General features: G+C 44.1%; 1 protein-coding gene across 4 annotated transcripts in view; it reads left to right on the top strand.

Annotated features, from left to right (window-relative positions):
* SLC4A1 (solute carrier family 4 member 1 (Diego blood group)) overlaps window positions 1-16,152 on the top strand; it is a 44,873-nt gene extending 28,721 nt beyond the window's left edge. For all 4 annotated transcript variants that reach the window (XM_060281518.1, XM_060281517.1, XM_035134950.2 and 1 more), the window contains 9 exons: window positions 206-354; window positions 1,626-1,820; window positions 4,704-4,874; window positions 6,682-6,771; window positions 6,983-7,146; window positions 8,206-8,459; window positions 10,525-10,694; window positions 12,139-12,312; window positions 13,617-16,152. In XM_060281518.1, the coding sequence (XP_060137501.1) occupies window positions 206-354; window positions 1,626-1,820; window positions 4,704-4,874; window positions 6,682-6,771; window positions 6,983-7,146; window positions 8,206-8,459; window positions 10,525-10,694; window positions 12,139-12,312; window positions 13,617-13,697 (1,448 nt within the window). In that variant the 3' untranslated portion in view covers window positions 13,698-16,152. The remainder of the gene's footprint in view (window positions 1-205; window positions 355-1,625; window positions 1,821-4,703; window positions 4,875-6,681; window positions 6,772-6,982; window positions 7,147-8,205; window positions 8,460-10,524; window positions 10,695-12,138; window positions 12,313-13,616) is intronic.

The following is a 16,152-nucleotide window of genomic DNA, read 5'->3' on the forward strand; positions in this document are numbered from 1 at the left end:
TTGATCTGTTTTGTTATCAACAGCGAGACAAAAGAAATAAGGATGAGCCTTGAGAAGTTAAACTTCTTTTAAGAAGAAGCATTGTCTATCTCCAGTTCAAAAATTTTCAGCCCTTTTACTGATGTGCCAGTTAGATCTCTTAAGTTTCTTAAAGCAGGAAACACCCCAGGTTTGTTCTTTCTTGCCGATAATCTGCTGTTTCCAGGTGAGAAGACTGAAAAGCAGATGGGAGTATCTGAGCTTCTGATCTCCACGGCAGTCCAGGGCGTCATCTTCTGTTTGCTTGGAGCCCAACCTTTGCTTGTGATTGGCTTTTCTGGCCCCCTTCTGGTCTTTGAAGAAGCCTATTATGGGGTAGGTATCCTGCTATAAATAACATCCCTGTTGAATGATTACTTGTTTCAACACACTGAAAAGCTTCTTTAAACTTATGCAGTCCCCAGATCCACCCTGCCAGTCAATGGAGATCACCATATGTTACCCGTCCATTCAATGGTTACCATAAGACAGGCATCCCCAAACTGCGACCCTCCAGATGTTTGGGCCTACAACTCCCATGATCCCTAGCTAACAGGACCAGTGGTCAGGGAACACAGGAATTGTAGTCAAAAACATCTGGAGGGCCGAAGTTTGGGGATGGCTGCCATAAGATGTAGTGAGGACTGTTAGTTTACATCGCTTTTAAAACAGGGTAGGCGAATTCGAAATGGAGGACAGTTCTATTATTCATGGTCATTAGCTGTTACGTAAAATGGAACTTCCATGTTTGAAGGCAGTATATCTCTCATTACCAAAAACAGGCTAGCATAGAACCCTAACTACTTGTGGTGGAGTCTCCTTCTTTGGAGGTCTTTAAGCAGAGGCTTGACAGCCATATGTCAAGAATGCTTTGATGGTGTTTCCTGCTTGGCAGGGGGTTGGACTGGATGGCCCTTGTGGTCTCTTCCAACTCTATGATTCTATGATTCTACTTTCCAGGTGGTTCTAGCTGATCACAGATGGAGACAGAATGCTAGATTAGGCAGCTTTTGATCCAGTAAAACCATTCTGCCTGAGCGTTTGCAGGTTTATTTCCATAACCCTAAGACAGGGGTGAAGACAGGAGTGCCTGGCGTGCTCTGGTCCATGGGGTCACGAAGAGTCAGACGTGACTAAACAACAACAAAGTCAGGGGTTGGCAGCATCTTGCCCTCCAGGTGTTGTTGGACTACAGTTCCCATCAGCCTCAGCCAACATGACCAATGATCAGGAATGGATGGGAGCTGGGAGTCTAAAAACATTCACATTCCTGTCATAACTGGTAGAAACTTGCTTCCTTTTAAAAGAACAAAGCTCAGGTTTTTAAGATGTTGAACCTCACATGTACCAAAATCTGCTTGCTTGTTGTGACCAGAAGCACCTGTGCACTATATGCAGACCTGGCTATAAATGTCTATGCAGGTTTCACTGGAGGAATGGGCTACAATATGGCCCGTGTAGTGTATCGTGAGGAGGGCCAATACTCTACATTCTGGATAGCTGTTTAATTCCAGAGCAAGTTCAGTTGAGGGGGAAAGAACCACCAACATCTCACTAGCTTCTCCTGTGCTTTCCTCTCTGCACCCCACCTGTTTCTCTCTACACAGTTTTGTAAAACTTTAGCGATCGAGTACCATCCGGGGAGAGTCTGGATCGGCTTGTGGCTTATAATACTGGTATTGCTGGTGGTGGCTTTTGAGGGCAGCTTCCTGGTACGTTACATCTCCCGCTACACCCAGGAGATCTTCTCCTTCCTCATCTCCCTCATCTTCATCTACGAGACGTTCTTCAAACTCTACAAGGTAACGTGGCTTATATTTCTGTCTCCCTCCCTTCCTTTGCTTTTGTGAGGGAGCGGCTTTGTTGGCACAGGGAACAGGCTGTTTCATGGCCACAGTGTTCCTCAAGACCCGTGAGGCAGGGCTGAAAGTTGGTCTGTCATGGCTGTGTTTGTACATAGTACCTGTTTTCCATTGTCTCGTGTGTGGCTTGGCTTCCTTTGTGCTTGAATGCTGGCTCCTGAGAGATTTGGGTTCCATCCCCATTATCATTTGTCCAAGAGGCTTTATTATTATTATTATTATTATTATTATTATTATTATTATTATTATTTGTCCAGATCATCACCATCTTCTTCTTCTTGCCCACTTTACCTGGGAAAACCTGCTGTCGGCTGCTGAATCAGAGCAAACGTCATTCTGGTTTTCCGCAGATAGATGTTTGTTCCTATTAAGCAGTGAACAGTGGGTTTTCCTGGGGTGGGACAAAAAAATAAACCTTTCAGCTCTGTGACCAGAAATCACAGGGCAAATGGTAGTGTGGCTGGGCTCTCATTCTGAGCATGAAAAAAATGACCCGTTTCCAGACTTTTCATGTTGTCTTCAGGTAGATCAAACCATACAGTTAAAGCACACAACTGCCCTCAAAAAAAAAAATCCTGGGAACTGTAAATTGTATGGTCCAGAGCTTGGAGTTTTAGCTCTGTAACTGAGGAAACTACTTCCTCCCAAAGGAGCACAGGGATGCTCAGGCCCAAACTGTATGTTACAAGGAACACACAGCATCTTGCTTACAATGTTTTGTTAAAGACACATGGTATGTGTGTAAGAATGTAAGATACCGTATTTACAAAGCTGCCACCTAGTGGCCAAAAGTTTGGAACTGAGCATGCCTATGGCCTTTGGGAGTGGTTCCAAGATGGATGTCAAACTAAAAACTATATAACAGAAACCAAGACATTAAACCAGTTATTGTTCATTATAATTCTCACAGCTTGCTCGGTTTCTGCCTGCCCCACTCCATTTCAGAGCTTGATGGTGTCATGCTGCTTCTTTAATTAACCATTGTCTCGGAGGCAATATGTGAAGAACGGCAGCTGTGTTTCATGTTAGTCATTTGCACCTCGAGCAGCTTACTCAGTGTTCTCCATCCCAATGTTTTGGGTCATCAGGTGAGCAAGAGACAGGACTTCGAGGTTCTCAGATCTTATCCCCACAAGCTTTTTTAGAACAAAAATTGCAAGGTGTTTTTTTTTTATTGCAAATATATTGCTTTACAGTAGTTTGCGTGTTTGTTCCCTGTGGCAACCAGCCCTGCCACTTTTATTCCCATTTTACAGATGGAAAAACCAAGACAGGGAGGCACAAGGCTGTATCCAAAGCCACCCACTAAGTCCATAAGTGAACAGTGTATCTCCCACATGCATTATTATGTGCTCTGTTAATCTCAATTGATGTTCCCTGTGTATTATTGCATTTCTACTACTGGGATGCGTCCTTTTGTCTCAGCTTGTTACACCGCTTTCGCCCCTCTCTACAGTCTCCACCTTCGGAAATCCTCTAGAATTGCTATAGGTAGCCCCTCCTCTCCCTCTGCCCCTCCCTGGTAACAATATGGCCACAGGAAGCGAGGCTGTCATGACATGGTTTCCATAGAAACTGAAGAGCAAAAGGAAGAAAGGAGAGATTGAAAACATGTAGGAAGGAGGGAGAATGAAATGCAGCTCTTGCAAATGTTTAGAAATTAGACTGGGTGAACTAAGTGCATAGGAGATGAGCCTTTCGGAGACAGATGTTTGAAGGATAAGCAGCAGAAATGTGGGGCAAGGGCCTAAGAACAGGGGCAGAGGTCTCAACCTTGAGTCCCTGGTAGCATTGTAGCCTGCACAATATATTTTTGTTACTTATTTTATTGACTAAATTTGTACACCTCCCTTCATCCAAAGATCACAGGGCTTCTTGGCCTTTTGGCTAAGATCAAGTGTAGCAAAGATCACAACATAAACTAGGCCTGATCTATGTTTGCAGTGGAGCAAAGTGCTAGAGATCTGAGGTAGCAGAAATGGGCGTTATATAATAATAATAATAATAATTTATTATTTATACCCCGCCCATCTGGCTGGGTTTCTCCAGCCACTCTGGGCGGCTTCCAACCGAATATTAAAAACAGTATAGCATCAAACATTAAAAACTTCCCTAAACAGGGCCGCCTTCAGCTGTCTTCTGAAAGTAGAATAGTTACTTATTGCCTTGACATCTGCTGGGAGGGCGTTCCACAGGGCGGGTGCCACTACCGAGAAGGCCCTCTGTCTGGTTCTCTCGCAATGAGGGAACCGTGTTATGATTTCAGACTGAAGGTGGAGGGACCCTTCTTTCTTTTACACTACAGGGATTCAAAATGGTACCCCTCTGCCTGTATTCCAAAATGGTGCAGTCAACTCTATCACCTCCCTCTGCTTCATACATAGACCAGGTCTAAGACTTACTTGTGTGATGCGGGAGAAGGGGTAGGAATTATTTTGTTGCATGTAACAACAATATGATTTGGGTGGCGGTGTGGGCACGTGTGCTAATTTTGGTTGGCGGTGTTATATGGTGTCTCTGAGAGCCAGTGTGGTGTTGTGGTTAAGAGCGGTAGACTCCTAATCTGGGAAACCGGGTTCGCGTCTCTGCTCCTCCACATGCAGCGGCTGGGTGACCTTGGGCTAGTCACACTTCTCTGAAGTCTCTCAGCCCCACCCACCTCACAGGGTGTCTGTTGTGGGGGAGGAGGGGAAAGGAGATTGTTAGCCGTTTTGAGACTCCTTCGGGTAGTGATAAAGCGGGATATCAAATCCAAACTCTTCTTCTTGAGTTCTTCCCACTGTCCTGCCCATTCCACATTCTAACACATCTTCCCTCTTACAGATTTTTGAGAAATTCCCTCTGCAGCCAAACTATAACGCCACCGTTCTAAATGGGGATCCAGAGTACCCTGTACCCAACACAGCCCTGCTTGCCCTTATCCTCATGGCAGGAACATTTTTCATCGCCTTTTTCTTGCGCCAATTCAAGAACAGCAGTTTCTTTCCTGGCAAGGTAAATCCTACAATGCACTTGAGTGAAGTACCGTAGGACATTGGCATGTTTGGGGATTTTGGAAGGGGAGGGCTTAAGTCTGTGCCTGCACTCGCGAGTTTGTTCTTTCTCTGTATAATGGCCAACCTACAACTGGGTTTAAATAACAAAGGGCGGACTTCAAACTGAAGCAGCAAGACACTGGGAAAAGTATTTTGGTCAGCAATTTGGTTTAGAATAAATGGGGCTTCCTCAGCATTCCTACCACATTGTACCTGAAGTATTAAAGAGTAATAAAGAGAGCTACAATGTTTCATCCATTAGATTAATCAATTTATACTGGTAATGTGCCAACTGACTGGAAAACAGATTTTACATTTTGTTGTTGTTATATCCCGTGCTGTACCTATAAAAAGCAGGTATGGCAGGTGCTATCTTTTAAGAAGCACCACTTTTGATATTAGAGATAAGAAGGAAAGCCTCTTTTAATATACTTGCTGCAATAGATGTGTGCATCATCTAAAACCAAAATATGCTTTTTTTCATAAGGAAGTTGATGCGTGTTTAATCCATTAATCACCTCATCAACTAAGTTTTCGTTAATCATCATCATCATCATTTTATTATTTGTACGCCAGCCATCTGATTGGGTTGCCCCCAGCCACTCTGGGTGGCTTCCAGCATATATAAAAACATAATAAAACATTAAACATTAAAAACTTCCCTAACCAGGGTTGCCTTCAGATACCGTCTAATGGTGGTATAGTTGCATATCTCCTTGACATCTGATGGAGGGCGTTTGACAGGGTGGGTGTCACTACCGAGAAGGCCCTCTGCCTGGTTGGTTCCCTGTTAACCTCACTTCTTGCCTTACCACCAGAAGGCCCTTGGAGTTCAGGCATAGAATTCAACATCTTAAAAACCTGCTTTGGTAAAAGCCAAGCTAGCTACTAGCCCTTGATGCTGCAGAGGCACATGTAAAAGTGCATGGGCAATAACTGTGAAAGGAGAAAAAGCAGGATTTCAAGAAAACAGACAGCCCTTCATTCCAGTGACTAAGGCTACAATACTATGCACACTTACGTGAGATAATTTCCCCACGGAACCCAGTGGAATTTAACTTCCAGTTAAATATGCATAACATTGTGCTGTAGCCTACCAAAGAAGTAGCATAAATTTTACCGATGTAAACAAATGTGCTTAAAATGCAAAATGATGTTGATGATGATGATTTCAATTTATATACTGCCCTTTATCAAATGATCCCAGGGCCGTATATAACATAAAAACGCATTACAGAACATAAAAAACACCAAAATAAAAAGCATGCTGACAGAACAGCCTAATATGATTTGCAGAATTTGGTGCAATGTGGCACATGGTGCAAACTGTGGCATGATATTGTTTTGACTGCAGAATATGCACAGCCCAGTGTATCAGTCACAATATATGATTAAAGGGGTTGCTGGTGCAGTTTCTTAGTGTGTCCCCCCTTTTAAACTGAGTCTAAATATTCCCTTATCAACATTTAGGTCTGAAAATCACCCATCAAAAACAGTCTCTGGCACTATTACCTTTTTTTAAAGTTCCACATCTGTTTGCATGTTTGAAGGGGAAGGTCGTATTTCTCATAATCAGATCAAAACTTTTAAAACTGAATTAGTTATATTTCCTTTGTCTCCAGGGTCAGTGTGGACGCCTGCCCTGGTAGCTGAGAACCTCTGTTCTATCTCATTTCCAAAGATTCGACTGGTCTTATTCACCTCTCACCTCCAGCCCTATATTGCTGAATTAATGTGGTTCTTACTTACTTCTTCTTTTTTGACAGATCCGCCGTGTGATTGGTGACTTTGGTGTCCCTATTGCCATCTTCCTCATGGCATTGGTAGACTACTTTATTGAAACCACCTATAGTCAGGTGAGTAGCTGGTCACTATCAGTAGCACCCTCTTCTTCCTTCAGTCTAAGTCCAGTGGATTCCAGTTTTTGATATCCTTTCTGAGCAGAAAAATGAGCACTGGCTCACTTTCCCATCTGAGGTTGTCAGCCTAAAATAATGTGGCGCTTCCTGCACTGGGGCCCAACAGATCTAGAGTTCATCTGTATTCATTTTGCTTGTTTCCTCACAGAAACTGAAAGTCCCCAAAGGCCTTGATACCACCCATCCATCAAGAAGCTGGTTTGTTCATCCACTTGGAGAAGATGGGCAGTTTCCCTGGTGGATGGCGCTCGCTTCCATTGTGCCAGCCCTCTTGGTCTTCATCCTCATCTTCTTGGAGTCACAGATCACCACGTAAGCAATTTGGAGAGTGTATAGGAAAGAAAAGCAGCCACAAGTTTTTGTATCTATTGCAGTGAGGGTGTTGCTAGGTACTTGGGACATGGGTGGCACTGTGGTCTAAACCACTGAGCCTCTTGGGCTTGCCGATCAGAAGGTCAGCAGTTTGAATCCCCGCGACGGAGTGAGCGCCCATTGCTCTGTCCCAGCTCCTGCCAACCTAGCAATTTGAAAGCACGCCAGTGCAAGTAGATAAATAAGTACCACTGCAGTGGGGAGATAAATGGCGTTTCTGTGTGCTCTGGCTTCCGTCATGGTGTTCCGTTGTCAGAAGCAGTTTAGTCATGCTGGCCACATGACCCGGAAAGCTGTCTTTTTAATAAAAACTAATTCATAAACGTCAAAAAAAAGGTTTATTGATAAATATATTTTATGAGGTTTGTTGAAAGACCAATACAGATTTGAATAACATTTGCATATGCTAATTTACAAGCATAGCTGCAAACAAGTAAGAGAAGAAAAACAAGCTTTCTCTCCTGCTGTGAGGGCTTACTCTGAGCTATGGGATGGCAATGTGATTTTCTACGCCCAGTATACTTATATGTGAATTGGACACTTCCATCCCACCTGAATTGCTTTGGCAATAAATGCTTCTTATGGGCATGTTAAAAAGAAAACAGGTTATCTCCAACATGATCACTCTCTCACACGCACATGCACTTCCATCCAGCTGTTGTATGTGCCCCTGGGCAAATACAAGTCTCACTGGCATAAAAGACATTTGAGCCAGCCCCTATCAACGTCCCTTTACGCAAATGCCACTTTGAGTTGTCACGTGGTAGCAATGCTTAGTTATATCACGGTTGTCGGGATGTCTGATCTGTCATAGAAACATGTCAAATAAATATTGGGTTGTATCCAATGCTAGTCATACCCGGAGTTGACCCATTAGAAATAATGGGCATGGGTAAACTATTAATTTCTGTGGTTCTACTCTCTGTGTAGGATTTAGCTGCATGCAACCCACTTTCTTCTTCAATCCCTCCCTGCCCCCTTCTTCTTATTCCTCTTCAGGCTGATTGTGAGCAAACCTGAAAGGAAGCTGGTGAAGGGTTCAGGTTTCCATCTAGACCTGCTTCTAATTGTTGGCTTGGGGGGTATCGCACCCCTTTTCGGTGCACCTTGGCTCAGTGCCACCACAGTGAGGACTGTCACACATGCTAATGCCCTGACGGTGATGTCCAAGACTACAGTCCCAGGGGAGAAGGCCTACGTCCAGGAAGTCAAGGAGCAAAGGATCACTGGCTTGCTGGTGGCCATTCTTGTAGGTGAGTTCTTCTGACGCAGATTCCAATTTTGGGGGTGTCTGGGGATCGAAGTACGGTAGATATTATTTACTTACAAAATAAGTATTTTTATACTGCCATCTCATGAAATATCAGGGAGGTGTACAATGTTGAAATGTAGAATACGATCTAAAATAAAAATAAAAATACAGATAATTATTACGGCAAGTGGCTAACACAAGAATATATTTAATAAAAACTAATTCATAAACAACAAAAAAGGCTTATTGATAAATACTTTATGAGGTTTGTTGAAAGAGCAGACACCAACTAGGCAATACTGAAGGTACCTGTCTGATACGCAATTATATATTGCTGCTGTTAGTGTTGTAATACTATTGGGTTTTTAATATTGCGCTCTTCAGATGAAGGGTAGCATCAATTTAATAAATAATCATTTTAATGTAAAATAATAATAAATAATAATTTAATGTAAAAAAGTGAGTGGCTAACAAAAATTTAAACATCTGCAAAGGCCTATCTGCATAAAAACGTCTTCAAAAGATGCCGGAGTAAAAAAATAATGAGGATGCTTCCCAAATTTCTGCTGGAAGAGTGTTACATTAGCATGGGATTGGTGACACTAAAAGCCCTCCAGATGTTCTGGCCTACAACTCCCATGATCCCTAGCTAAGAAGACCAGTGGTCAGGGATGATGGGAATTGTAGTCCAAAACATCTGGAGGGCCGAAGTTTGGGGATGCCTGCGGTTGACCATCAGTCAGGTCTCTGAAACGCAAGGGATAAGTAACAGTGCTCCTCTGGTTGATCTCAGTGATTGGGCTGGGATATAAAGAGCTCAGGGGTTCCTTAGGTTTTCCTGGAGTCAAGTTGTTCAGGGCTTTGTATTTCAACGCCTTGAAATGGGCAGCAGAAGTTCCACATGCTCTCAGGTGCCTGTTCCCATCAACAGTGTCACTGCTATATTCTGCCTGGAGCTTCCAGACCAGATCCAACGGCAGCTCCACGTTGAGTGCGTTGCAGTTATCCATCTCGAGGTTACCAAGGCAGTTGCCAAGTGATCCCGATATGGCCCCAAACTGCCGTATAGCTGTGGGCAGCCATGTTTGCTCCCATTTCTTCCCTGTTGGCTCATAAAAGCAGGGTGCGGCAAGGTGTCTAATTTTCCCATCGAAAGGAGCGCAAAGAGATGAGAAGAGCTGAACACCCCTCACCTTACTGCCCTGAACTCCTTTGCTTCCACTGAGGCACTTTTCTCTCAACCCAGCTCCCACTTTTCACCAAAAACTTTTCACTGAAAACTTTTATCACTCGCTTTATACATCAGGCGTGGGAACCCTGTGACTCTGCATGTGTTGTTGGACTGCATCTCCCATGTTTCTCGACTACTGGACATATTGGCTTGCGTTGATAGGCCTTGGAGTCCAAGAACATTTGGAGGGCCACATGGTTATATATGAATGGGGCAGACACTGGAAAAGCACCCCCCCCATTTCTGTCCTGCCTCTTGTAGCTTGGCATTGTCCAGCTTTGGGTGAAAGATGCATGGAAGGGCTGGATGAAAGAGGGGAAATTATGGGTTCAGTTTCAAACTAGTATGAATAATCTGCTGGACTTGGTGGCAGATTTATGAATGCCCTTGAGGAAATACCTGTTCTCACAAATCCTTAATTCACCCGTGGATCTCATTGCCGTGTTCTGATAGTCTCTAGAATAAGTTTATTTTGAGAAGAACTGGATAAAGCCATCGAGGTGGCTACTAGGTCTACTAGCCATGATAGTTGGCCATGATAAGAAGTGCAACCCCCATGCTTGGTGACATCTTGAAAACCAGATGCTGGGGAAATAATGAACAGGGGATTAATTATCGCCATCACGTTCTGCTGTGGTATCTTACCTTTGTAACTCTTGGTAGACGGAACAGAGAGCCAGATGGACAGTTGGCTTGCTCAAGTATAGCAATTGCTGGGTGGTGGTGGTTGTTTGTGTGCCTTCCAATTGGGAAGGAGAGCTCCATTGGTGTCACCTTCCAGCTGAAGGTGTGCCATCCTAAGTAACATGCACCATTGCTTTTTACCCGCCTGCAGGCCTTTCCATCTTCATGGAGCCCATCCTGAAGCTCATTCCACTTTCCGTGCTCTTCGGCATCTTCCTGTACATGGGGGTGACATCCCTAAATGGGATCCAGCTTTACGACCGAATCCTTCTCATGCTGAAGCCGCCCAAATACTACCCGGATGTGCCTTATGTTAGAAAAGTAAGCCTGGGGGATCAGAAAAAAAGTAGCGCTTGGAGGTTCAGGGGAGAGCTGTGGTGGACGAAACAGATAAATCCCTGCAGGGCAGGAACCCTACTGTCTGAAACATTCATATGGGGTCCCTGATAGTCAGTAACACACAGGGCCAGGTTCTACAACTGATCACCAGGTCTACTGACTATCAGGGACCCCATATGAATGCTTCAGACATTCATGGCTCTAGCTGAAACCTGAAAAGTATTCAGGATGCCTCTGAGCATGTGAAAAGTACATTTGGGATAAGAGAGGGAATGAAGTACTGTATTTTTCCGTGTATAACGCAACCCCATGTAGAAGATGAGCCCTATTTTGGGGAGCCCTCAACAGTTGTTGAGCTTATTTTGTAAGTTCGCTGAGATGTTGAGAAGCTTTTCGACAATCCCCCCCTCCTGGCATGGAAGTGGTGCCGTAATACACCACATACTGGCAACTCACCAAATACTCTTCCTAAGCCGGGAAGAGCGGCCACCCCTCCCTGCTACCGCTGCTGCACCAGCCGTCACTTACTTAGCATATTAACCCGTGTATAAAATGACCCTCAATTTATAACAAAAAAAAAAATCAGAAAAGGGGTCATCTTATACATGGAAAAATATGGTACTTTTGTGGCAGAAAATATAGCTTCCAGACAAGCTGGAAGCCTCAGGGGGCCTGAGTTCAGCTTAACTCCAGCTGGAGGTTTGGGGCGATACGGGATTCACCATGGCTTAGTTCTGGAGTGTTTTCTGTGCCTTCAAACCGAACCAGAAGACATGGGAGTCATAACGAAGCACAAGATTGCATCTGACAACATGGCTGCCCAGTGATACAGGAGAAGGGGGAGGGAAGGTTTCCTGGTGAGAAGAGGCAGATGATGGCCTCCAGGTAACCTAATTGCAAAGAGAAATGCACTGAAATAGCCCCAGGTGGGGCTGTAGCTCAGGGGTACAGCATGTGCATCACATACAGAAAGTTCCAGGTTCAGTCTCTTCATCTAAAGAGGCCTTAGGCAGCAGTGCTGAGGCCTTGGAGGTCCATGGCCAATCAGAGTGAACCATCGCAGTCTAGGTGGTTTCAATGGCCTCAATCGGTGCTTGGCAGCTTCATAGGAAAATGCACACACACAGAAAAGCTGAGGCATACTGAATGGTATGAACTGGCTATTTTATTTTGACAGGAAGATTGCTTCTGAACTTTCGGTGGTTTAACCGGGCCTCATGAATCGTAGAATCATGGAGTTGGAAGGGACTGAGAGGATCATTTAGTTCAACCTCCTGCAATGGAGGAACGAGGGTCTCATGCTCTACCAACAGAGCTGTAGGCTGAGAACCATGCTATCTATCTACCTACAGACCTTGGTTGTCAGGCTGGAGACAGGTAGACTGCTGACACCTCTGACTGTTTCTTGGGTCTTCTTCCTTTAAAGGTAAAGCCTTTGCGGATGCACCTCTTTACCTTCACCCAGATTTTGTGCCTGGTCTTGCTGTGGGCAGTGAAATCCACCCCAGCCTCCCTCGCCTTGCCTTTCCTCCTCATCCTGACAGTGCCTGTGAGACGCTTCCTACTGCCAGTTTTCTTCAGCAATGTTGAACTCAAATATGTAAGTATTGTTTGGCTCCTCCGTCTTGCTGAGCAACAGGATGTTTAGATTCAGGTCTCTGCGTGGCCTAAATAGGAAGAAGCAGGGGAACAGCTTGGGATTTTTAAGAGTGGTCCCTGTGGGAAATGCTTGTTTCTAAAACCTGGATTTCCCCCTATTAGGTCACATCCACACCATATATTTAAAGCATGCTGTACCCCCAAAGAATCCTGGGAACTGTAGTTTACCCCTCACACAACTACCACTGCCAGCACTGTTAACTACAGTTCCCAAGTTTTGGGATTACAATTTCCATCATCCCTGACCACTGGTCCTGTTATCTAGGGATGATGGGCGTTGTAGTCCCAAAACATCTGGAGGGCTGAGTTTGAGGATGCCTGCTTTAGGAGAAGCCATCTGCTTTACATATATGCTATGGGTGTTGTCCCTGCCAGGGAGGGGGAACCTATGGCTTTCCAGATGTGCTGAGACTCCAACTCCCATCATTTCCGGTCATTGGCCATGCTGGCTGCAGTTAAGAGTCCAACAAGATCTTGGAAGCCTGGAAGTTCTCCATTTCTGGTTTATGAGATGGTTTTCAAACCGTGTCCCAAGGAACCATGGAATGCTTTAGACATGCTACAGGCATTTCTCAAATTGACGATTCGTAATAGCAGGCCACCTCTCCCTGATAGCTTGCCCATTACTACTGATCTTCCTCCTAATGGCACAGCTAGGAGATGGAAGGGTTTGAGATACAGGAGATCCAAAAGGAAGTACTTCTCTACACAGCACATAAACCATGAAATCCTCTACCGCAAGATGTGGAAGAGCACATGCCTTGTGTCTTGACAGCACAGCAGGGAAAGAGAGCCATTGTCTGGGGCCTTGGAGAGCCTCTGCCAGTCAGAGCATACAGTATTGGGCTAGTTGGACCAATGGCCTGTTTTGATACCGTGTTTCTCATATTATAAGACACGTCTTATATTTATTTTTTTCCTCAAAAAACACACTATGGCTTATTTTCAAGGGATGTCTTATTTTTTTCCTCCTCCTCCTGCCGCGGCCGGCATTGCTGCTGCGCCTATCACTATGTCTTATTTTCGGGGTATGGCTTATATTCCTTGAATGCTTAAAAATCCTGCTATGGCTTATTTTATGGGTATGTCTTAAAATATGAGAAACAGGGTATATAACACAGCTTCATGTGTAATGACTGTCGAAGGCCACCTTGCCATCCTTGACAGGTGAAAGATGTAGGCTTCTCAGATCTGAGTTTGCTGGACCACCTCTAACAGTATATGTCTTCTCAAATTTCCTTCTAGTTGGATGCTGATGATGCTGAAGTGGATTTTGATGAGACGGAAGGCCGGGATGTTTATGATGAAGTTCAGATGCCTCTTTGAGCACACAGTGTGCTGCATCCTTATGACAGATAAGGAATCAAGAGCCCTTCTCCAAAACACCAGGCAAAATATCCCAAACAAAACCAGAATCTGGAGAACGTTTCCCCCTTATGTATGTTTATCAGTATACAAAAGTGGCATACTGGTAAATAGATGTAAATAACATGTTTGACAAAACATGGATTCTGTAGGATTTAAATAGCTAGCATACGCTTTAGATATTTTTCGACCAGCCACTGTAGTTCTGTAGTGAAATCTTAACAAAGATTTAGAAAATAGATCCCCCCCCCAGAAGGTATGGGGGGCGGGTGGGAATCAAAGCTATGCAAGAATTGTGAGGAGATGGGACTCCACTTTTTATACTACCTGTCACCCCACTGCTTCTTGTGTGTGTGTGTGTGTGCATGTGTTTGCACACAAGTGTGTATGCATGTGTGTAAGGCATGATCAGTTGCGTGCAGAAAGCCCCACCCACAGCCTTCCCAAGGCAGGAAGTACTTCTGTCACTGACATCGATATGAAGTTTTGGAAAGAAATGCTGAAAATCCAACTTAAACAGCTAATGTCAGAATGGACCAAGATGCAGAAAATGAAGCTGGGAAGAAGTGACATGTTTTTTCATGAATGTGCCAACAGCAGCTCTGCTTAATGATTTATGGCTAATCTCATACATTGCTTTATGGGGTTCCCTATCCCCCACCCTCCTCCCCAAAGCTGTGTGCTAGGTGCTGTTTCTCTTCAAGCAGCCAGCAGCTTTAAATCAAGGTATATGTCCTCACTGACCTTCACCTGGCTCCTACATGCTGCCACCACCACCAAGTCAAATAGCTAATGATAAGATCTCAGGCAAGTAGCTTCCTCCTCCTCCTCCTGATTCTACCTCACGCGGCTAGCATTTCTGTTGAAATGCGCCAGACCCTTTTGCACTGGTCTGATGCACAACCTCATCATCTCCCCTCGAATATACGAATCACCCCATGCTATCCTTCAATATATTTAGGATAATTTTTTAAAAACTTCACTTGTTGTGACAAACAGGAATCCAGAGCTGGCAGTGATTGTTCTGGCATAAATCGTGTTTTTAGTGGTTACTTCCTCAAAAGAGAGTGACCAGACAAATATGGTACCCACGTTTGTTTGTTTTTTAATGGGCAGCCTGACGTTTCTAAATCCCAGCCATGCGTGCTGATTCACTGCAAGCAAAAAGCTGTCGCAATATGCCCAGCGGTGCTCTGCCCGTCGTTATTTTGCATAAACCAGGACTGAACCCTGGCTCAAATTAAGGGTTGGTTAGCATGAATTCAATTAACAACAGGATTAGGGGAAACAAACGGTAGCATTTCTTCTTCTATTGCATAACCAATTTATGGAACTAATTGCCACAAGTTGTAGTGATGGACGCTAGCTCTGGTGATGTTGTTGTTGTTGTTAAAAAAAGGATTTGATGATTCAAGGACAATCAGTGGATGTTCGGCACGACAACTCAGGAGAACCTCCATCTTCGGAGGCAATATACCAATAGCATACCACTAGATAATGAGGGCAAACTACAAGGGAGGACAATTTGTAGCATGCCTTGTGAGTTTCCCAGAAGCAGCCAACTGGCTACTGTTAAGAAGGCAAAAAAATTAGATGAACCATTGGTTTGGGTTTCCGTCTTTATGCAGCCTCAGGGGGAACAAAACAAGAAACACATTCCAGTTTTTAATCTGAGCAAAATGGTAAATTGAACAGACTGAATAATTAATGTTGTGTGGCTGTGTGTGTGTGTGCGTGCATGTGTGTGTGTGTGTGTGTGTGTGGAGAAGGGGGATCTTGAGACTAGACCCCTCTTTCCTGACAGAATTAACCACACCAGCTTGTGTCGGCTGAAGTTTGACATTTCCACGTTACATTAATTAAAGACATAAACTCTAAGGGCCATGTAATTGTATCCTGAAGCCACACTGCTATAATTAGGGTTGCCATTTGGAGGGGGAGGGGGGGTAGTCTAGCAGGTTCCCTTTGCCTTTAACAGCTGCATGACAGGCAGAAAATCAACAGATGGATCATTTTTTCCAGCATGGCATTGCAGTGATACGGCAAGTTTTATTGGCAGATTTAAAAAAAATAATTAATTAAAAATTGCCACTTATCTAGGTGTTAAAGGCACAGGAGTCCTCTCAGGAAGAAAGTTGGCATCTCTAGTTGTTGTACACATTTTAAGTTGGTGATAATGAGCTTATGTAATTTATTAAAATTCATTTTTAATAGCTTTTTGCTTTGCTAGGTTAAAAAAAAATACAATGCAGGATTTCACCTGCGCTTTGCATGCAATTGTGTGCTGCATTTCCTTTATGTTCTTTTTCTCCAACTGACTTTGGATATGATTGATTCAGCCAATTGTATTACAATTGTTTTCTTGATTTTAATGACAATTAACCAAAGCAATAAACCTTTTTTTTAAAGAAAAGCA

Source organism: Zootoca vivipara, chromosome 13 (genome assembly GCF_963506605.1).
Source record: "Zootoca vivipara chromosome 13, rZooViv1.1, whole genome shotgun sequence".
NCBI lineage: Eukaryota > Metazoa > Chordata > Lepidosauria > Squamata > Lacertidae > Zootoca > Zootoca vivipara.